This window comes from Maylandia zebra, linkage group LG12 (genome assembly GCF_041146795.1).
Source record: "Maylandia zebra isolate NMK-2024a linkage group LG12, Mzebra_GT3a, whole genome shotgun sequence".
Lineage (NCBI taxonomy): Eukaryota > Metazoa > Chordata > Actinopteri > Cichliformes > Cichlidae > Maylandia > Maylandia zebra.
The window spans coordinates 15,664,175-15,686,749 of NC_135178.1; the positions used below are offsets into that span (position 1 = coordinate 15,664,175).

At 40.9% G+C, this 22,575-nt stretch overlaps 1 protein-coding gene across 6 annotated transcripts; it reads left to right on the forward strand.

The window, feature by feature from the left end:
• Window positions 1-2,390: 2,390 nt before the first annotated feature.
• sorbs3 (sorbin and SH3 domain containing 3) lies at window positions 2,391-22,575 on the forward strand. 6 transcript variants are annotated; one of them, XM_004544280.5, is made up of 21 exons: window positions 2,391-2,507; window positions 10,233-10,305; window positions 11,010-11,198; window positions 11,385-11,457; window positions 11,785-11,918; window positions 12,031-12,094; window positions 12,874-12,912; window positions 13,000-13,087; window positions 14,132-14,240; window positions 15,849-15,902; window positions 16,050-16,157; window positions 16,755-16,810; window positions 18,008-18,078; window positions 18,651-18,712; window positions 18,849-18,895; window positions 19,008-19,122; window positions 19,205-19,330; window positions 19,478-20,029; window positions 20,163-20,257; window positions 20,360-20,466; window positions 20,984-22,575. In XM_004544280.5, exons 2-21 carry the CDS (start codon window positions 10,294-10,296, stop codon window positions 21,043-21,045), a joined length of 2,163 nt encoding a protein of 720 aa, XP_004544337.3. In that variant the 5' UTR covers window positions 2,391-2,507; window positions 10,233-10,293; the 3' UTR covers window positions 21,046-22,575. The 6 variants fall into 6 exon arrangements, with proteins under 6 accessions (XP_004544337.3, XP_004544338.3, XP_004544340.3 ...); XM_004544281.5 differs by having other exon boundaries at window positions 21,518-22,575; XM_004544283.5 differs by having other exon boundaries at window positions 19,478-19,579.

Below are 22,575 nucleotides of genomic sequence, written 5' to 3' on the forward strand. Positions count from 1 at the left end.
TTGACACATTTAATTAATTATTGACACATTTAATTAATTATTTATGTATTTCACATTTTAATTAATTATTGACACATTTAATTAATTATTTAATGGTGTATTTAATTAATTCATTATGGCAGTCCTGGCATTCCATACACTGCCTGCAACACAATGCTGTCGATAAATAAACCAAGTTGGATTATTTTCTTACCGTAGTAACTGAAGACGAGCTGTGGCAGACGTTAAATTAAAAAAATGAGAAACAAGTCCACGAAAATGAAGATAGCGTGCTGCCGTAGTCCAAAGCAAAACTTGTGTGGAGCTGTACAGACGTTATCAGCGGTGGAGCCTGATGCAGTGCACTGATTGGCCCGTTTGAAATCAGGCGCCTTGATGTGAAACGGTGCTCTAAACTTCAGGGGAAAACGCCTAGTTTGGGGAGGAGGTTCTTTTAAAATCTTTTTTCTTCATATGATAATTAACTATGAATAAATAGAACAGACAACAGATTATTATTTTAACACTTTTGGGATTATATGAATTCACTAAATAATATAGTATGTCTCTCATTAGCTGTAGGTCTCTCAAGTTGTTGTTAGCGTTTACATTTTAAACTCATGGTTTATTAGGTTCAACAGAATGTAGATTTAACAGCTACATCCCATATTCTTTACAAAAACTACATCCAAAAATTGCCCTAATACATTTCTAGTATAAAGATCTTGGGACATATGTACCTGTTATATTACAATTTGAGGAGGAATATGCTGTATTAAATATGCTATGAATCAAGAATGGATTTAATGTAAAGTGCTTTGGGCTTCTTGAAAACCACTATCTAATCCATTATTATTATTATTATTATTATTATTATGTGAAATTAATGCAAAAATCACAAAGTCATATTACAGCATGTATCCATTACCAGCACAACCATGCTTACATTCAGCAATTAAAACCTGTATTTTTTTCAATAAATAAATGTAAAAAAAAAATTGTGTTTGCCTGTTCTAAACTTTATTGGAATCTTCTGTTAAAAAAAACTATGCAAGAGTGATTTACAGTAGGTTTATGTATTTTTTTCAGAGAAAAAATGTACATTTACAGTTTTTCCACATTTCTTTATTTACGGCAATTTCACATCAAATCAACAGTTTTAAACTGTTTTATAGTTAACAGTTTTTTCCTGTCTTTCACTGTTAAATATACGGTTCTTTTTTACAGTGTACGACGAATCCTGTAATAGACCCAACAGTTCCCCTCAGAGCCACAGAGGGACAGTGTGGTACTATCTTTCATGTTAAGGTGCTTTCCAATGCAAAGTCTGTCACAGTGACATTTTGGGGTGTTGCTTTTCAGACTGCAAAGAGGATCCAACAGAGAAGAGGGCATACATCATTTGACCACTGATGGAAAAAATAGCTTGCAAACTTGTACTAGTGTGTCTGGTGTTTCAGAGATGAACTTTATTAATCAAAAATGAGTTTTTCCTCTGTGAATAATAACCTGAAAACTTGGTTCTAGAAGAATAATTAATGGTCCCTGTGCAGCTGTTTGGTAACATGCTTGTCTTTTGTCTCTAACACAAGGGCAGACTCACAGAGGTGCGACCTTTGATTCCTGGTCTCACAGCCAGACTGTTAAATATTTATCTTGGATGGCAGGGCTGCGCTGCTTCTGGACTCAGGGTGAAAGAATCTAACAGATAAAACCCTCAAGAACTTAACAGAAGCTTAACATTTGTCCAGAAATGCAGCTGATCTTCATGATTACACTGTGGACTTTACAAGAATACAGCTTGAATACAAAGTCTTTCTCATATTGGGTGGCTGCATAGGGCCTGATACCGAGGATGGAAAAACTGACACTTATTTTGGGATTAGTCTTTGTGTCCTAGTCTGGGGCAAGTGTTTGCATATTTGGGGTTGTTAGCGGGTATGAGTTCATGTGAAAGAAAAAAAGAAATACACTTTCCTGGATCCTATCTGCTATCTGGATGTCATAGAAAGTGCTAAAGACTGTCCTTTTTCTCTTTTTTAGATTGATATGAATGTGACACACACTAAAGGCTTAAGACAGTGAATAGACCAACGCCATTATAACACTAAGGCCTATTATTGAGATTGCTATAGAAATCCTCTTTCTTGGCATGTGCTGTCAAACACCGGAAGGTGGTTCTGCTGCGCCTGTATGGGAATTTCTATTATTTCCAGCTGTGGATGGAAACTATTACCAAGCCCCTTTTCCCCTGATGAGCGTTAAAGATCATGCTCACACAAACACAAGAAACATGCACACACACACATATTACATGCGCACGCCTATGGACACCCAGTCAAACATTCAGACTCAGGCTGAATCATTCACAGAAGATAAAAGACACCCTGTTGGCTTTACAAAGAGAGAGGGAGGGAGAGTTTGAGAGAAAGAGCAGCAGCAGTACTGCCCTCCTTCTTTTTCATTCACTTCCTCTCTCTCCTTGTGTGCTGCAGAGACTTCACCGCTCAGCCTGCACTCTACAGCCTGTAAGTACTGTACAACTTGTGCCTTGGCGTCTCACAGTGACGAGCGCAAAGGTTAGAGCTACAAGGATTTAAACGCTCAGAAAGAAGACTTAAGTTTTTTTTAGCCTCTGTCAGTTTTGACTTCAATTTTCATTTGAGACTCTAGCACAGATGTGATATTTGCTTCTTCTCGTCACTACTCAGTTCATCACTGGCACTGACAAACAACACAAAGCATTATTTTTTTCACTGGTCTGTTACTGCTGTGGGTTTATTTTCAGAATGTGTTTAAGTGACCTTAAGCAGCTGTCTGTGGTTCAAAAGATGGTTATCATCTGACCTTTATCCACACACCGACTACTATGGTGACTTTACATGTGTGGATATTTCAGTGTTTTCATGCTTGAAGTGCACTCTATCACTCTTTTGGAAACAGGCATTAAGACCTGCAAGGATTTATTTCTATACAAGACATGTTTAAAGTGTGATCCAGAGTCCTGGGACATGTACAGCTCAGAAAAAAAATGTTGTTTACCGCTAAAATAAACTCTGATGCATTTTTGTTTGTTCTCAGTGACATTCCACATGGGCTACCTCAGCGCATAACCTGTTGTATGGCCGTCGTCCCTTATCAGTTGTCTATCATGGTGGCAATGTTTTTCTAAGCATCTTTCATTTGATTACAACAGTATCTGCTGTCTCCTGTCTCCTCAGAGGACAGAGAAGTTGATGCTTAAAAAAAAAGGCTTGGGCCGTAGCCACCAAGTATTTTAAGGTTTTTAGATGATTAACTTCCTGAGATCTTTAGCTGTCATTGTTTTAATTAGCTTGTGCGGTAAAAGTCTGCTTGATTTCATCAGTAACAACGAAGGGCTGAAGTACAAGATCATCTGTGATCCTTCCTATGGTGATTATCTGGTTAAAAAATAAATAAAACAAAAACAAAAACATGGAGCTGACAATGAGTAAACCTTCATGTTTGCTTGGCAATAAGAGAGTAAGACAAACTGAGCAAGGATTTTAACTCAGAGACGTGCTGAACACCACCGCGCCAAACCTGCTATTGCCTCTTGCGTGATTACCCCGTTTAGGGGCAGAGTGACAAAGTACCAGATTTGGTCACAGCAGGGTTAAAGTCTGTGCCAGCAGGACACAGATTATGAAGGAAGGCTCCTCTAGATCGCCCTGCACTGTCCGTTTAGGTTCAGCAGCTCAACTGGTTGGCGAAAACAACCCTGTGAAGCGTACAAGCTCAGTAAGTGGATATCTGCACCGAGCTTTGGTGTACCAAGCCAGACCGCTGAATTATTGAAAGAGCTGAGTGCTTCGATTTCAAGTTGAAACTGGCGAGCACATGCACAAAAACATACACTTTTAAACAAATGGGCAGACCGTTGGGTAGGCTCTGATAAATTTCCTTCTTTGTCCTGCTGGCTTTCAGTTTATTGCTGGAATAAAACATGGATTTAAAAGGAGGGATTGCATCTGTCAGCAGGTGATCGGATCACTCACCTGCAACACGGACATTGTAAATCAGTCTTCCTGCTGCATAATATGTGCCAAAGCCAGCCTGTCAGCACATTGGATTTCAGGTTTTACACCGTTTGTCTTTTTTGGCGAGAACTGTGGGCAAACTGGAAATCCTGGTTTCATTTGGGCAAGAACTGTGTGTTTATGTGTGTGTGTGGGTGTGAAAGACAGCGGGATTTAAGAATGTGTTTGTTCCTGTTTGACTGATCCCCTTCTAATTTGCCTTTAAAAGGGCAAAACATATTTCAGTCTCTTGTTGTTTCATTTTTATCTTCACATCCAATAAAGTATCGCTATTGTGTGCGATCATGGGAGAAAAGTCAGCAGGACTTGTGCTGTCAGTGGTTGCCTATGTGGCGTAGAGTAATGACTCTGAAACACTTCCAGAGCTACAGGAACAGAAAGAGCTCTTATTCTCCCTTCATGCCTTTGGCTAGCCAAAGACCTGGACTGTGTACACACACACGTTCACATAACACACACACACACAGACACACAAAAGGAGAGGAAGCCATGGGATAGATAAAGTTAGGAGGGGACATGATGGAGTCACTGGGTAGTGTCTGGGAGGTGGAGGTGATGAACTATTTTGGTTCTCCTTTGGTTAACCCTGTGCTGTGAAATATCACCTTATGACAACAATAGAGCTGCTTCACTGAAGGAGGTGCCCCAAACTGACAAGTCAAGTACGAGGGGGGCACTTTTTGAATATGGGGGGGTCAAAATGGGTTGCTATGGCAATGCCTGTCAACCGGAGAAGTCTTCAGTGGAGGCAGGGAGAGAGAGGACTGGAAAAGAGAGAGAGAGAGAGAGAGAGAGAGATTGTGTGTCCTGGCTAGTTTCATGAGTCAGAGAAAGTGGAGGGAAGGTCTGCAAGTGTGGTTTTCATGCACAGCTCATGCAGACAGAAAGAGGTGTGAGTGGGTAAGTACACCAAATGGGAGCACAAATATATGAAAACCAAATGCAGGGATTGACCTTAAGCATTGTGGCTGTCTGGAAACATGTGTAAGTTTTAAAACTGTGTTTTGTTTAAGGTTGAGTAACCTGTCTGACTGCTCAGGGATTACGTGCTGCTCTACAGGATTAATGTTGAGGTTTACAGTGTCTTAAAGCATGTTAACTCATGTAGTTAGTGTTGATACGGACAACAGGAGTGGGCTCCACTTGCATCTGAGCAAGTGGAGAAGAGAGCAGCTGGAGTCACAGCTGGAGCACTGAGGGAGAGAGGGAGAGTAAGAGAGAGCTCTGGCTGTGCGTATAGCAGAGAGAGAGAGACCTGGCATTGGGGATAGTGTTTCCCAACATGTCATCCCTTGTTGCTTTGCCCAGTGGGTAAGTGTACACTGGCAACTGTCAGGTGAGCTGAGAGGAAATAATTAGTTCTGTCAGGATTACTTTCCCATCTTGCAGCAGATATCAGGCCTAATGGCCCCAGGACCGTCCAGGCATCACTGTCGGGGTAATTTCCACAGTTGGCTTTGACTCCCTTTGTAATATTACTGAGGGTCTAGCTGCCAGCACTCATAACCACTGGCTGCACTCAGCTTTGAAGATGCAAGATGACAGGCATGAGGATTTGTGACATTTTTCTGCAGTTACTCTGCTCTGAGCTTTGTATTTTCTCATGCTTTGTCTGGTGTATCGAACACAAGCTCAAATAAGGAATCACTTTAAATGATGTGAAGCATGCTTTTTTTTTTGTAAGAGCAAATCTGATAAAACAGAACCTACTCTGGCTGTGATTTACTGCCTTTGGGCTTCTCCTGGGAACGCATCGCCTCTCCATTGACAAGAAGTACACAGACTCCTCCTGCTGCTCAGACTGGACGAGCACCATACAAGGAGGTGAAATACTTCCCTCCTGATAAATGTGTGTATCCCCTCAATAACTGCATATCATAAACTTGCGGCCGCAGGACCTTGTATGGGCTGCGTCGGCACATCTGCGATGCTGCACACGGGAAGCAATGTTGTGCCATCGACCTCGCAGAGCTGACCTCTCGCATAGCTGCAGAGTGACTCACTTTATGTGTTTGGAAATAAAAGCCTGTTTTATTTACTCGACAAATGTGCTTGTAATTACCAACTCACCACTTTTTAAGGCAGCATTCTGTTGGTTTTTACGGCACTCTTATGTAATTTACTGGGCAGCAGTAACACTGTGTACGTGCAGATGAGATGATAAGACTTTACCCTTCAGAGCAGGTTAAAACAATATCCACACTCCTATACATGATTAGAATCTTTTTGCACATTTTAAGGATTTTATGGCATTCTAAGAGTGTTTAAGTCGACACGTTGTAGCCGGTTTTCTTACACAGCTTTTAGAACTTTTAATCAGACTCTTTGCAGCAGTTCACTCTTAAGGAGTAAATGATTAACTCTTTTGCTTCTGCTTACCGTGCTGCACAAAAGACTTGGGGGCTCATAAATGGTGATCAATTCACATGGCACTGTTTTGCTTTCTTTTAAGACCATCTTTCCTAATTTGCAAAAAAACAAAACAACCATCAAATCACGACTTTCCCAGTAGCAATCGCACAAGTTCATGGGTCAGCACTGCCGCAGTTATTCATCAGAGTATGTGCGGCCACCTTGACAGACTTGCTCCCACTGAGAACAATATAGGACGTGCTCTCTCTTTGTGCAGTGCAGATGGAGGTCATCATAGGTCAGAGTGTTCGCAAAAAGACCTGGCTGCAGCTCTCTATGGAAGATAGAGAGATTTAGGAAAAGGTTGACTTCTTGCCATCAGCTGGTGTGATTAGTGAGAGCTATGTGATCTTTGAAATGGGTTTACATTTTTTTTGTAGTCTGCAAAACTGCTACTATATTAGAAATGTTATTAACAGCTGTGGAAACCTCCTTTTGTGACTCAGAGGAATCACAGGGGTGTGGTGAAGTTCACTGACCTCGTAGCTGCTGACTGGTTCTGCTCTGCCTCAACAACTTCTGATAATAGCTTGGTTTGTCATCAACTCCCTTTGGACTAAAAGGAGAAGTAATCTTACAGCTTCACTAAAGTCACTTTTTAAAGTTAATTGTGATACAAATGTTTAATTTGATATTGCTGATAAAACTAAGTTGACGTCAGTTTTTTCAATCGAATATGTGGCTCAATTCTTTGAGACACCGGATGAGTGTCCTTGGGATCGATTCAGAGAATTTCATATGAAAATCCCCCGATTCTAATTCAGCCTGTCCTCAGTTACCCTCTTCTTTACTGAATGGAAAGCAAGAGAAAATAAGAAGTATTTTCAGCAAGCTGGAAGTATAAAATTCTGGTGTTGTGAAATCATGTCTAGAGCGGGGCATCCTCCTTTCATCTCAAGTGCACATGGGCCTTTTATGGCTCTGTTTTTCTTCCACCCCCAACCTGATCTAGGGGTGATAAAGGACCTCTCACCTAGCAGGGGGCTTTACTTGTAAATACGTCTGCTATGGCACTGATGCAATTTCACCATGACAGCATCACAGGTCTGCCTTTGAAAGCTTGTAGCAGCCTCCTATGTTGTGTCTCAGTAATTACATAAGAATGAACTGGGCGTTCAGATTAAATGTAGCCAGACATCTGAACAGCGGTTTTCTTGCTACATATCAACTCAGAGTTTTCCTTATTAGGTAGGATTGTGTTTGGTGCTGTCAAACAGGGAATGCATGCAGTGCTGGAGAATTACTGGGTTGGATTTTGCTCTCCAGAGGAATGAGAGTCACTATTATGACATGAGCTTACTCATCAGGAAGCTACTTCGCTGAAGTAGGATATTTTAGCTCTTAGGCTTCTGAACAGAGGGAGACCTTATTATGCCTCTCTACTAGTATAGCACTGCTTGATTCAGTTCAGAATATTCCATATTTGTGTTATACTGGCCATTTAAGTGTACCCACCCAACGGTTCAGAGCCACCCTCCCTTTGAGGCCACCCTTGAAAGTTAGTTTGCTGCTATACTGACAGCCAGAGCTGTATGCCTCAAGACCATGTTAAAGATAACCACTCTCATTCACATGAAAGTGTGAATGAGAAAATGCAGTCTGAAGCCTGAGCCTTTGGCTAACAGGGATAGGTACATACACTGAGCTGGTTTGATCCCTTAAGGAGACACAAACGCCTTTAGGGGCTGTGTCAGCAAGGGTATCCAGAGTAAAGCCCTACCAAATAAAACATGCAGAGTTGCCTGCTGTTATGACCCCTTGTGAATAAGGAAGCAGCCAAAAGTAGCTACACTGGCCTAATTATTAGAGAATTTGGCAACAACAAGTACTCTTTAAAATGAGTTACAACTGTAAGAGTGTAACGTCTTCGGGGAATTCTTTGATGTTTGCAGATATTTGGAGGCTAGAAGAGATAATGCTGAGCTATCTTAAGGAGACTACAAAGACATATGACAAAATGCAGCTGTCACTGACTACTTTATGTGGAAACTGAAATGGCAGCAGTGACAGGAAAACTGTTTCGTCTTCCCAAGTTCTGCTGAAAATTACTCATCTATTATTCATCAGTGGCACAGCCCCTTACAGTGAGAGGCTTTATAGAGCCAGGAAGACCAGATGTAAACACAGAGCAGCGTGTCAAACACGCTGTAAATGAGACTTCATGTACGGAGCTTGTTTGCAGTGTTTCCTGCCGTAGGATGGATAATAATTTTGTTGTGATTGCTTTGGGCAATGATAGGTCATCGGTCATGCTTGAGCATTAATGGTATTGTTGAAGGCACAAACCTCCGGTTCCCATCTATTTTGTGTTATGTAACTGGGGTAATTGAGGGATGATGACTCAAATGAGTGACATTGTTGTCTGGAAACGGGAACATTTGCTATATCAGAGCACGGACTCTGTGCTGTCTCTTTCCCTTGTGCACAGAGACGCAGAGTGCTTATATTTCTTGGTCTTTACCACAATGATTATAGACGAATGTTCAGCTGCAAACGACACATGGAAAACTCATTAGTGCAAATTGTGCTGGGCAGCTTTCAGCCTGTAGTAGCCTGGTTTGTGCTTGGTCACGACTTTCTTGGCATGCTTCAAAGACATAGCTTTGGACTGCAAACTATCCTTAAATTAGCCTTATTGTTTCCTTCAAAAGTTACTACTATTTTCTGTGTTTTCATGGGGGCGGTTTTCAAACTGCCTTTGTAATAGTTTGGGTTTCAGGAATTAGTGCTGAAGAGAAGGTGTGGTATGCATACGTACATGATGCGGACCATTTAATCTCTATAGGAGTCTGTCTCATTCAGGAGCAGAAATAGCCTTCCTCTTATTCTCAGCCTGCCTCTGATGTTGAGACAGCAGGCACAATCTGTTAGTCTGAGGTGCAGCTGATTTGAAACTGGTGTCTGCTTTCAGTAGCTGGCCCTTTCCCATCATCTAGCTGCTTCAAGTCCAGCTTATTACGACACTGGGAAGAGTGAGGCAGACGTGTGAGTCACACTCATTGTGTTTGGGTGGGTTTTTCCTTAGTAGTGGGAAAAAGTGGGTGACGTTCATTTTCCCTTTTTGGAAAGCTAGTGGGATGGGATAATGGAACAGCTGGACAGTCTGCCTAGATGTAAAATATGAACTTATGACTGGGGAGCTTTGTGCTACACCACACAAGACATGACCAACAAGGAGATAATTGGGGGACATCACCTGAAATAAAAAAGTAAACAATAATATCCTTCGATCTATGGATTCTCACAGATACACTGATGGGACACTTCTAGCAAAAACAGAAATATGATCCATGAAGGATATGAAAACCAAATCTATTTAAAGTTAGTTTTTAAAAGAAAGAAATCACAATTTTTGGCATACAGCAGAACTGTTGTTATGAGCCATTTCTGTGAAGATGAATCAGAATTTAACGTTACTTCTTATTTAACACTTTACCTTACACAGAAACATTAAAAGTCACATTTGAATAAAAAGAAGGCAGCTGGATAGGTGCTGTCAGGGGCGTGTCAGGAGGGGGCATTTGTCATTGGACAAAAATACTGTTACTCTTACAACACAAGGATGAGTTGAGAGCATGGATAGGATAAGTAGGAACACAATTTAGGAAGTACTTTACTAAAGTACAGGTTTAATGTACTTGTACTTTAAGTATTCCTGTGTTATGCTATTTTCTCCTTTAATTCCATTTTAATCCGGATACAATTACTATACTTTGTACTCCAGAGAATTTTAAAGCTTTACTTTCTTATTGATTTTTTTATGAATTTGTGTCTCTGCAGATGCTTTTGATGCCGTGCACAAGAACTTGATATCTGTCACACAAGAACCACAACAGATCTAATGCAGTCGCAGGTAAAGTCAATTGCAGCTATGCTAAATATTGACATTTTCAACTGTTTAGCAAATGCAGCTGTCTTGAATAAGCAAATATGAACAGGCGGGAGAAACACTCATTAGTGTGACGCAGATCAGTCCAGTGTAGTGTCACAGTCACCATGCCATTGGTGCAGATAAGAGTTCAACCATGAGGCAAAGGGGATTTCCCATGACCCCTAGGATGAAGGACCAAAGCACCTGATAAACAGGGTTGGAACAGAGGATCCAGCATGGTCTGGGGTATCACTATGGAGACCGTAAGACAATTGCTGCCACTGCTGGAGTTTTGGTTGACATCCTCGACCCCTTCCCAACCTCTCTGCCCTGACTCCACCCCCGGCTCAAGAACAGGGAGACCTGGTGAATGGGGAGTTAATGGGCTCATAATGACCCTCTCCTGTTTCAGTGCTGCCTTTCTGCAGCTGGAGCAAGAGAGACGACAAAGTGGGTGCAATACGACTTTTCCGCTGCTGGTGCTTTAAATAAATTTGGGGTCTTTTCATCAGAAGCTCTTCTGCTCAGGCCAGTTATTCTCTAGAGAATAGCTTGACCGCCAACAAGTTCACATGACCTTATATAAGCGAGTGCTGTTTACTCAGCGTCAATAGGAGAACATGACAGGAGCAAAGTTCACACACTGTTTTCGTTCATCCATATTTTTCATTTCCTCTCTGTTTTAGCAAAGCGTGGAAGTGGTTGCTGATCCAGATGGCACCCGGATAATCTACTCCGGGAAACCTGGAGTTTCTTCAGATCAGCAACTAATAACTTCTCCGGATCTGACCCTCAAAGTGATCATCTCTCCTGGACTACCCACTCCTCCCCTGAGCCCCTTCCATTCTGCAAGGCTGCCGTCTGGAGAAATGAAGGTATCTAACAATGCTGAGGCTGAGGGAGCGGTATTCAGGATGCAAGTGCTCCTCCTTGTGGAAAAACAAAGCATCACACGCTATATATACATCAATGTTTCGAAATCATCACTCCTGCAGGTTTGAGCTACATAACGCTCTGACGTTTGGCACAGGGCTGATTTCTACATCTCTGTCCTTTTCAAGGTGTCAGAACTAAATGGGGGGAGCCCAGCAACTCTCAGCTTTGGATCATACTATGGACCCTCGCAGTCAAATAGTAAGATTACAAAATTAAAGTAAAGAAGTTGTAGTTTGAAAAGGGAAGAATTTGTAACCTGGAAGGATTTAAAATGTGAATAACAAGAAAAAGAGTTACCACATGTGCTGAAAACAAAGATGAATCAAGTCACTGTGATTTATATGGTAATAAATGAAAGCAGGTGAAGAATAAAATGTTAAATTTGGTTGAAAAATCAGCCTGTGTAATACCCTTAACTTGATCTATGGGTTTCATATGATGTAGGAGGATTTATAAGCAGACAAATTCCTGTGTAATTAAGTGAAACAGCACAATAAAGGAAATGTTGTTACTGTGACAACTTAGGCGGACTGTCCAACGGCCTTCGGGGTTCTGCCACGTTACCACGCAGCACGGGCCCCACCAGGGAGGAAAGGCTCATCAAGTTCTCAGGAATTGGCCCAGTGGATGAGACTGGGATGCCCATTGCTTCAAGATCAGTAAGCCAGAGCTAGCACTGCTTTAATTCTACAATGCTAGTTACATAAGAAGTGTTGTTGTTTTTAGCCAAATCCTTTGACTTTCTGCGCCTCCTCTTTCTTTCAATACCAGAGTGTGAACAAACCCAAAGACTGGTACAAGAGCATGTTCAGGCAGATTCACAAGAAGCCAGAAGGTAAGGACACTCCCCCCTCTCCCTCACATACCCAGCTCCAGTGTGAATTCCTCTCGGTGTCCGTGTCAGGTACTGCTGAGGTGATCCAGCAAACAGATTACTGCGGGGGCAGAAAAAGGCATGATGAAAGAGGCCTAAGGTCTTATGTCTGTTCTGTTTATTAGCTTTGACAATAATCCAGCTTCTTATCTCAGCCCCTCCTAGATCAGGCTGGTTATTTGCAGTCTATTAAAGGTTTCATAATAGAAAAACATTCCCTGTGCGCACAGTAAAAAGTTCCCTCACAGCACTCGAGTGGATCCTTGCAAGTATTTTGGTTTAGACAAGCAGGTGCTTTGCTTTATCTAACAGTATTACAAAATGAAACCACTGAGTCCCAGCTATCAGTATCTCATCCGTATCTCAACGCATGAGATATAGTTTAAGAATGAAAACACTGGAACATCTGCATCCTTTACTTTATGCTTATTGACTCTTTTCTATTAAAGCCTTCCACTTCTATAATTGGACAGCTGCTTGTGTAGATTAAAGCTTTATGTACAGAACATATACAGCACATAATGGACTCTTTAGTACACTAGTAGAATGTTTAGTTGCTTTAATTTAAATGAGATCTACTTTTTATGTGTGAAACATTTACTTATAAGTCTTAAATTAGTAAAGAACAACAAAACACTGCAAGTGAGCTGCAAGTAATTCTTAAACAAGCACATAAAAGAAATATGTTGGTGTGACATTCCTAATCACTTAGTCTAAGAAATAATTTCCTTGTTCACCAGAACCTGAGCTGGAGCCTTCAGAGAAGTGGTCAGCTGAAAGTAAGGAAATTCCCCAAATTCCACATTGTTGACTTGTTCGGTTATGTAATCAGTTTTTACTTAAGGCTGATGTGCACTGATCTGCAGGGATGCAGTTGTCTGCCAACACAGAAGAAGGTAATGAAGCAGACAAGAACCTCTTCAGACTAACACCTCATGGAGCTCTACCAGACTGGTGAGATTTGAGATAACTCCTTTGTGGTCACGGGATGACTTTTCATATCCCAACATGAAAAAAGACAGGAGCACCGAGAATAACAAACGTTTGCAACTTTGAGAAATTTAATCAAGCTTTTATATTCAGTGTAAGATGGATGTTTTAGACCTAAGAGTATGAACTTAGACAGAAGAGGGTCGAAAGCAGGATATCCAACACAGGTGCTTGCTGATTAGTGTTAACAATTAAATACAATAATACTAGAAATGCACTCATTTCCAGAACTCAACATTGTTACAATCAACCACACAGAAAGTCACATTATGCCAGATGCGTTCACTTAAAATGTTCTAAAAAGGCACAAACACTGCAAACAGGTCAAGAGGTCAAGTAAACTGACTCAGACCGTCCGAGTAATGATGAGCAGTAGATGGCTTATTGCCATCCACCTTTTTCTGAAAGCAGGCAATCCACTAAAGTGCTCATTCCTACCTATGAAGTTGGAAAGAAATTAGCTATAGAGATGAAAAACTTTTCAAATTTTTGAGACTTATGGATAGCAAAAAAGAAATGTTTTTAAGTGGCGGAAAAGAGCTTTCATAGAGGGGCTTCACATTATGCTGACAGGAAATGGAAAAAATGTGTATAAAAAAAAAGTCAAATTCTCATTTTGAACTTATGCTTGAGATTAATGTTACTGTGCTTCTGCACCACATCCAGATCTATAACAGGTTAAAGTTTTAGATCAGATCAGTTTTAACATATTTTTATTGCATGAAGCACATCTAAGTTCCATATACTTATTTATAAATTAGTATTTGTTTATATCTTAATTAATAAATACTCATTTACAGCAATTTTCACATGAGATACAGACTGCTGCTGATGTCTTATGTGAATAGCTGTACCATCAAAAACTACAAAGCCAAGAGCGTATGGGAAAAAATGTGTGGGACGGACAAGTTTGGATTTGTTGTTACAGGCGCTTACAATGAAGTCACCATTAAACTGCTGTCCATGGTGTGTGTCTGTGTGTGTGTGGGTGTGGGTGTTATATTTCAGGAGCGAGGATGTAGATAGACTGTCAGACCCAGGAAAGCAGCACGCTCAACCAAAGAGCATATTCGACTTTGAGCCTGGAAAGAGCACCACCTCAGAAAGCCACAGTCAGGTACAAACTCACATGCTCTCATAGTTTAAAAGCAGGCTCTGATTCCTGCATTAAAAATGTTCCTTCATGATTCTCTAAGCTCCAGGTTGTTGTTTGTTCTTACAAATCGCATTCTTTCTACAGTCTTGCACTGTTTTCCCAGTGCAGAGCTCAAGAAGAGGTTGCTTACCTTTTCTGTAAGGATTACAGTCTAAGTCTTTGTATTCCATCTTCTCACGTGAGGTGTTTAAATAACTTGAGAGTGTGGTCAGTGTATGGTACCTACCACTTACCACCAGATGTACTCACTCCTTTTATTCAGAGGATCCAGTAGGCTCCCAGCATTCATTCATTTATCTTTTCAGTCAAAAAAAGACACTACCTATGTATTTATGTTGAGCCTTGAGGGGTTTTACACCTTAAGTCAGTGATTTACAGGCTGGTGAGGCTGACGCTCTGAACTAAGAGCCATTGTAACTGAGTGTGCAGTGAGTACTAGACCGGTGTCTCTTTAGAGTTTCTATTTTGAATGCGTCTTGCAACAATGTCCCAGATCTGGTGCATATTGTGCCTTGTGTCTACACTTGTGAAGAAAAGAAATCTTTGTTTCCACTCCCCCACCGGAGCTGTGGGGTCTTGTGATGCGTATTATGGTCCTAACCTCTTGTGGTGTATAATGGCTCACAGCATGGAGACTTATTTCATTTCCTCTTTATGACACTGGCCAATGTTGAATCCCCTGGATAGTATTTACAAAACCAGCTCACAGACCATATCAGGTGTTGTGCTGCTTCACAGTGACATTACAGTTTGTGACTGTAGTGAGGATGACCGCCCCCCCAAAAGGAGGGAAGGACTTGGCATTCAGAAGGACATATTAAGCCAAGGTGCTACAAAAAAATAGAGCATTAGTCTGTGTTTCATACCAGCAGAGCCTTTTAAAGTAATGTTTCATAGAATCAGGGATGAAGGCAAAGAGGCATTAAAAGAGGGATTTCTGTGCTAGTTAAACCAAAAATGCAGATTTATGTCTCTTGGCAGCCAGCCTATTTCTGAAGAAGCTACAAGTGTTAGATTGTACACAACCTGGGCCTCAAAATCCAATAAAGAACAATATAAATTAGTGAAATATTTTACAACTAAGCAACCACAGAACTGAGACATCTCTGGGAATTACATGGGGCGTCTATATAGCTAGAGCCCAATCGATTTATCTGGGGCCGATATTATCAGCTGATATTAGTGGTTTGTCGGTTTATTAGTGTTGGCATTTATAACAGCCTGTAAATGAACATTTAAAAAGTAAAGAAATGCTGGGTGAAACGCCCGTCAGCCACGTTATAAGTGTTGATGTTGCATAGTTTGTCCACTGGAGGGCGCTCCTACTTGTTCTAACGGCACAAACACCGACAAGCTGATCCTGGCAGAGCAGAACGACTAAATAAATAATTACATATTATAGGGAAATCTGTTTATGCTTGGTGTGTGTGACAGAAAAAAATAACTGATATTGGAATATTGGATTTTTAAATCACCAAATATCAATATTGGTATTCCAGTATCAGTAAGGCTCTATTCATTAATATCATTTCATTTCAATTGTTTTCTTTTTTGTTTTTTTGTCCATAGTCACATCTATATGCACAGAAGCTACAAGAGAAACCCAAGTCTCCTTCAATAGAGGTGAGCTTCTTTTACAGTATTTATTTCTCTGTTCTAAGATGTCATCTGTTTAAAATGCATAACAGGGGACATCATCAGCTCCAAACTTCAGACTCTGTATTAGTGTTTTAATCCTGCTATTCCACCTCCATAACTGTTCGGACTCAGGCCAGTCTGGTGTCTGAGCTGAGTCGATTTGAGGCTGAGCTGGACTCGGATATTCAAGGCCTGGAGCGGAGACTTTCCCAGAAGAAGCAGCATCGAGGCTGGGGTGAGGTACTGAGCCCCCCTCCTGACTCTCTCTGCTGAAGCATCCCACCCCCCGACACCACCAATTTAGTAGAATTGCCACTTCCCTACACTTCCAATGAAGGCTGTGCGCCAGTGAGATCCCTCTGCTTCCTTATCTGACATGTTTTCCTATGCGACCTGGATGATATAGTCTGCCTGTCTGCCTTTGCATTCGGATCAGTCTGCTTTGTAAATCGCCTGCTTGCAAGTTCCTCCACAGCGAATGTAGACCTGCCTGCTGAAAAAGAATTACAAAATCAAATTCTTCAGTACTCTTTGATTATTTTCTTCTGAACTCTCCTTGCAGTATCACAGCCAAGAATTGTCATGCTTTTTCCTGATTCCTGTGTGATTGAATCAGCCTCATAGTCTGCAATTTAACTGAAATCACAGGCGGCTCAGACAGATCATGAGAGGTGCTGCTTGTAGCCTAAGGAGGATAGGACCCAGGGGAATTCTTGCTCCTTTGGGAGTGGTCAGCACCTCGACTTTGTCTGAGTTGTTGTGAGATTTCCTCTGAGCTGTGAGATACAGAAGGCTTTAGGGGAAAATAACTGTGTTTACTGTTCACTCTGCTTGCAGGAGGCTAGAGGGAGGGATCCAGTAACTGCTCCAAAGAGTGGCGCTACTAGTTACAGGTCAGTCACTGGCATTGTTACACTTATAATATGTAGACAGAGTAAGGGATGTAATAATGATTACTCTGTATGATATGCAGCTGGATTTAAATTATATCTTTTTTGCTTTCTTACGAGCGATTCTCTATTTTTCCTTACTTTATATGTACCCATATTAACTGGCATAACCACGTATTATTATCCGTAGTTTTTAAGTAATTTAGATCATTTCTACCTCTGTCTGTATGCATTTCAGGTTGTTTGAGGAATTCTTATTTTGTGGCAATGTTTAAAAGTTTTCAAAGTGATTTTCATCTCCTGTGCACATTGTATCATAGTGGCATATGCAGGACAGGTTAATAGAAAATCCAGGGTCACTACATAACAGACCTCCTCTGAGAGCAACTCCCTGCCTCTTAATCCACTTTAATATTGCGTCATCTCTTAGTAGTAACAGCTCCTTTCTTCCTGCTGTATTAAGAAAACCAGCACTGTGATTTGACAGAAAAACCATTAACTTCGCATGGAACCTGCTGGTTTTTCAGGTGACTTTCTGTTAATTGAACAAGTCCAAGTACAGTATTTACCTTAAACAGCTGACGACATTCCACATTTCTTCCCGTGTGTGTAATGCATTCTTGGAGGATTCTCTCTGTTGTTTGCTAAGTTGAGTTCATTGGTTGTGAACTTTTTCAGTCTCAGGGGATTTGGCTTAGGACATAGGAAATTTAAAACACACAGCAGGGAAACTCTGTCAGCTCCTCACTGCTTCCTGTTATCTGGACACTTTGTTTAGCTGTGCGAGTCCAGCTGCAACCACTAAGATACAAGAACTGTGCTGTCTGCATATGCAAATCAGCTCATGAGGAATCCAAGCTGGAATCTTTCGGGTTTCGGATTCATTCCCAACCCAAATGCAAATTCAAATGCAAACACTCAGGATTGGGATTAATGAATGGTGTATAGGGGCTGTAAAGACAACTAAAGCCTCATACTTTACTGGAAGCAGATTTTCAAGTCAAGGAGTCTGCAAGCCCTTCCAGCCTTTCAGTTATATACAGGAAATGTGCAGGAAACTCACACACTCTCTCACACTCATACACACTCACACTCCCAGCTTTAACTTTGTGCCTTTTCTAAATGTTTGATATTAGAACTGAAAAGAGACATAAACTTTTCAGATTTAAATCAAGGTCACTATGTTCTCCACTTTTTCAGCAATTCATCAGCATCAAAGCAGCCTGTCCATCACTTTGTTGGCCCATCATCACCCTCTGTGCCCACATATGGTAAACACGGAGCAACACACATGCACACTGAGGCCTTCCCAGCATCTCTGCAATGTCGTCGATAGTGATTTATTACAAAACTCTCCTTAAGTTGATAACAATCAGCTTTTCCTCATTCGTTAATCCACTCTCACTCAAAGACACATGTGCTTTTAGAGAACAGGCCTCTCATTTAATCAATCCGCATGTAGTTGATGAAAGCCCTGAGTAATCTAATATTTGCTGTTAGTCTCATGGCTGTCTTTCATTGCTAACGTTGTCTCCTGCTATTTTACTTGTTAGCTTCAGCTAACAAGTTACCACAGAAAGTCTTTGTAGTTTTTTTTTCCTCATAAAGAAACAGCTGTGGATGGGTGGGGAGGAAGCCCTTAAAAGTAGGAAGTGAAACCCGGAAGACCTGATTAAAGATTAGCGCTATCCAATTGTTTTTCCTGGAAATTCAAAATCCCTTTTAACCCCATGTAGCTGTTATGATTATAATTGCTTTTACACAGCAACACATTCAAAAACAACAAGGGAACAAAGAAGTGCATGTATCAGACTTCACTTGCTTTCCCTACTTTGCTCCACAGTAGAACGTCTTTCGCCTGCAAATGAAACCATGGAGGTCCCACCTAAAAAAGAGGAGAAAAAGGTATGTTTCTACCACTTTATTGCTACGTAAAAAAGAAGACCGTAATAAATATATTTGCATTTTGATTTTATTTTGAAGGCTGGATTGTTTGCATGTGACAACTGCATTGTTCCCAAAACACTATTTGTTTCTCCAGATGAAAGCAGCACGAGCCAAGTTTGATTTCCAGGCTCAGTCACCCAAGTAAGTTACAGAAGGAACTGATATAATAAAGTTGTAATTTCTTCTCTGAATCTAAAGTTATAGGTGTATCAGAAACTGAGACGTTCCTTACTATCTTTTTTTCTTCCTTCAGGGAGCTCCCACTGCAGAAAGGCGACATTGTTTACATCCACAGGAAGGTAGATGCCAACTGGTTTGAAGGAGAGCATCATGGAAGAGCTGGTATTTTCCCCACAACATATGTGGAGGTAAACTTCTTCTTCTTCTGTGATGTGCTGATATTATGTATAATGGCATGAATTTGGCTAAAAACTCCAATGTCTTTCACAGGTTTTGCCTCCTACAGAAAAACCGACACCTATAAAGTCTCCCACTCTGCAGGTGCTGGAGTATGGGGAAGCTGTGGCTCTATTTAACTTCAATGCGGACCTACCTGTTGAACTTTCTTTCCGTAAAGTAAGTGGCTCATAATGCATCGCTTGTTTGAACTAAAGGTTAGAGCAGAAACAGAGCAAAAACATATTTCCATTTAGGTTTTCCGAATCAGTTCTTACTGTTTATGTCACCATTTAAAGCTTTTTTAACCTCGATTCTCTATTTTAGGGTGAGGTGATCAGCATAACCAGGCGAGTTGATGATCAGTGGTTGGAGGGCAGGATTCCAGGAACAAGTCGCAGCGGCATCTTCCCAGCCAATTACGTTCAGGTCAACAAGATGCCCCGCACCAAATACTCCATGGATGACTACTCACCGGGACCCATGTCACCAGTCTCTCCTGGACCCCAGAGTCCAGGACGTCCACTGCACTCACCTTCCCCACGGTCACCGCTGTCCCCTTTCACCTACACTTCCCTGAGCCCCAAACCTGACCACTCCCCCGTGAAACCGTCTTCACCTTCACTGCTCGGCAGCCCAGCTTCACAGTCACGCTCTCCCACTCAGACACCCGTGCCCAAAGAAATGGCTAATCGCTTGCACCACATCATTTCCAAACCGGTTTCACCCACCAACCACAACAATCACTGGGCTGGGACACCCTCAGCTAACCAGAGTGCCGCCGTTAAAACCATTTCACCCTCCACTCATTCATCAACGTCAGCACACAGAGCGGGAGCTCCCACAGTGAACACTCCCCGATACTCTGACCACTCGCAGGTCTGCTCTCACTGCCTTTCTGATAAAGTGACACATTGTACACACCCACAGTGTTATTGTTTGTGCTGACAGGAATGTTGTTCATTATTTGCCATTTCATAATGATGACATGAGGTTTTTTGTTTTTTCCTAGGGTGCAATACCTAATCAGGCTGCTCCACATGCCAACTCCCTGCCGCAAACGCAAGCACCAAACAGCCCCGGTTCACTGATGGTGCAACACCAACCGTACGTCATCAGATGTTTTTGTTTGTTCACATTGTTACAGTACAGAACAAGTGTTGCAGCTTTGGTGACTTTGTGGTTAAGGCTGCTTGCTCTCAATTTTAGGTATAAAGCTGTTTACAACTACAAACCACAGAATTCAGATGAGTTGGAGCTCAGAGAAGGAGACATTGTACAAGTGGTGGAGAAATGTGATGATGGCTGGTTTGTAGGTATGTGGTTTATATCTTTATATATAAGTGCTATTTTGAGTGCATCATACTGTGTATTGTAGAAACAAGACACTGAAGCAAGGCTTTATATAAAAATGGATGGAATAAAAAAAAGAAAGAAAAGGAATGTTTTGGCTTTGGGCGACAACTTGAATGCATATCTTTATTCATGTATTCACAATGTAATACTTGTCAAACTAGTCAAGCGTCTACAATAGTTTTTGTCACCAGGAAACAAAAACACATTCTTTTAATTCAAGTTTGCCATTTGACATGTCACCCTTATTTAGATTGTCTGGGAATCACTACAGATATGTCTACAGTGTTAAAATGTACATAAGCAGACACGAGGATCCTTTTTTGTTAGCAATTTCAAAACATTCTGCAGTGTCAGTGCCCCATCTAGTGGACAAAATGATGTATTGCATATGTAACAGGCACAGTTAAACAGCAGAAGATCCCACAGATTCACAGTTTCTGTTTCATGAACACACCATATGTTCTGCCCCCTTTCTAGGTACGTCAGAACGGACTCGTGCTTTTGGGACTTTTCCTGGGAATTACGTGGCACTGGTTTGACTTCCTCACTTACTGCTTGCCCACATCCATCAGGGGTCATTAGAGGCCAACTAATAGTGCCAATATCCACCACACTCCCCAAGTGTTGATTAGTACAGCCTGCATGTTCATGATCTGAAAGGGAAATGATGTGATTTCTCACCTCACCTCCCTGCATGTTTCCATGTGTGTTGCACAGAGATTCAATGAGCATATTTTCAAGCACATCACTTCAGAAGATTGAATGAATGCAGATGACACTGTTTCAGATTGAAAGAATGGATTCTATTGTTCCGCGACTCTTTGCAGCTGCAGGACATTTGCATTTCTCCCCACTGAACAGCACTGTTTCTCCAGAGGTCCTCACAGTACGATACTGCATTCAGCTTTTCATCACCACAGTGCCATCACAAACCACTGAAGTTTCAGTGAAGACCAGAACCTTTTCTAGCTTTCATGGAATATTAATATTTCCTTCAAATATTTTCCCCAGATTTTCTTTCAGATCTCTGAACAGACCCGACGCAGTTTTGAGGAAACAACACGATAATCTGTAAATGGTGCTCAAAGTAAAGTGCAGTGAGGGCTCAGACATATCAACCTATGAATGCTGAAAAGTATAAAATGCATGTATTGGTCGCCTAAGCAAGTTATTGATTGTATAATGGATGGTATTTCTCATTTATAAGAAACAAAGTTAAACGGAAAATTTGAAAGTAAAGAGATGGAATGTGTTTGATGCTGTAAGAGAAGTATTTGCTTTGAAATTGAATGTACAAGATGAGCTGTGTCTGTAAGTCAAGACTAGACGATGGCTTCACAGCGATTGGCTGAATGATCTTTTAAGGTATCTGAATTTATTCTGAATGTGCCAAAGCTAACCTTTATTCACACGCCTGTGTTAACCTGCACATTCCCAGCTCACTTTATTCTTGCTACATTGTTCTACTACTGCTTCTACAGTGTTTTCCCAGCTTATGGGGGTAATTTTGATAACAGTATTCAGAAAATCACATATATTTGTGCCCATCCAACCTCAGAGTTTGTAATCCTAACTAAAACATCTTTATTCTAAAGTTATTTTGCAATTTTATAAGATACATTCATGATTTCACTGTAAAAAAAATGTATATTTAGCACACACAAAAGATGATTGTACAGACTGTAACCTGTTATCAAATGGAAAGCATAATATATATTTGTTTTTAAAAAAATATATTGCATATGTATGGTACGCAATTTTTAAAATAAATCTATTAAACATTACAGAGTGATAATGAAAGAAGCTTTTGTTCATGTGTTAATTTTGTGGAACAGTAATATTATTAGATATTATTAGAATAGCTAAACTAGATTACATATAAGGTGACCGGGACTGTGTTTTTAAATGTTTATGCAGGTTTTAATGAACCAATAACACAAACGCATACATGGTTATCTTTCTCCATATGTGCAGCAGGAAGTGAACAAGCCCACGTGAAATGAACAGATATTAAACATATTAAATGTATTAAATAAGCTAAATAAATGGAATGATATCCTACTGACAAA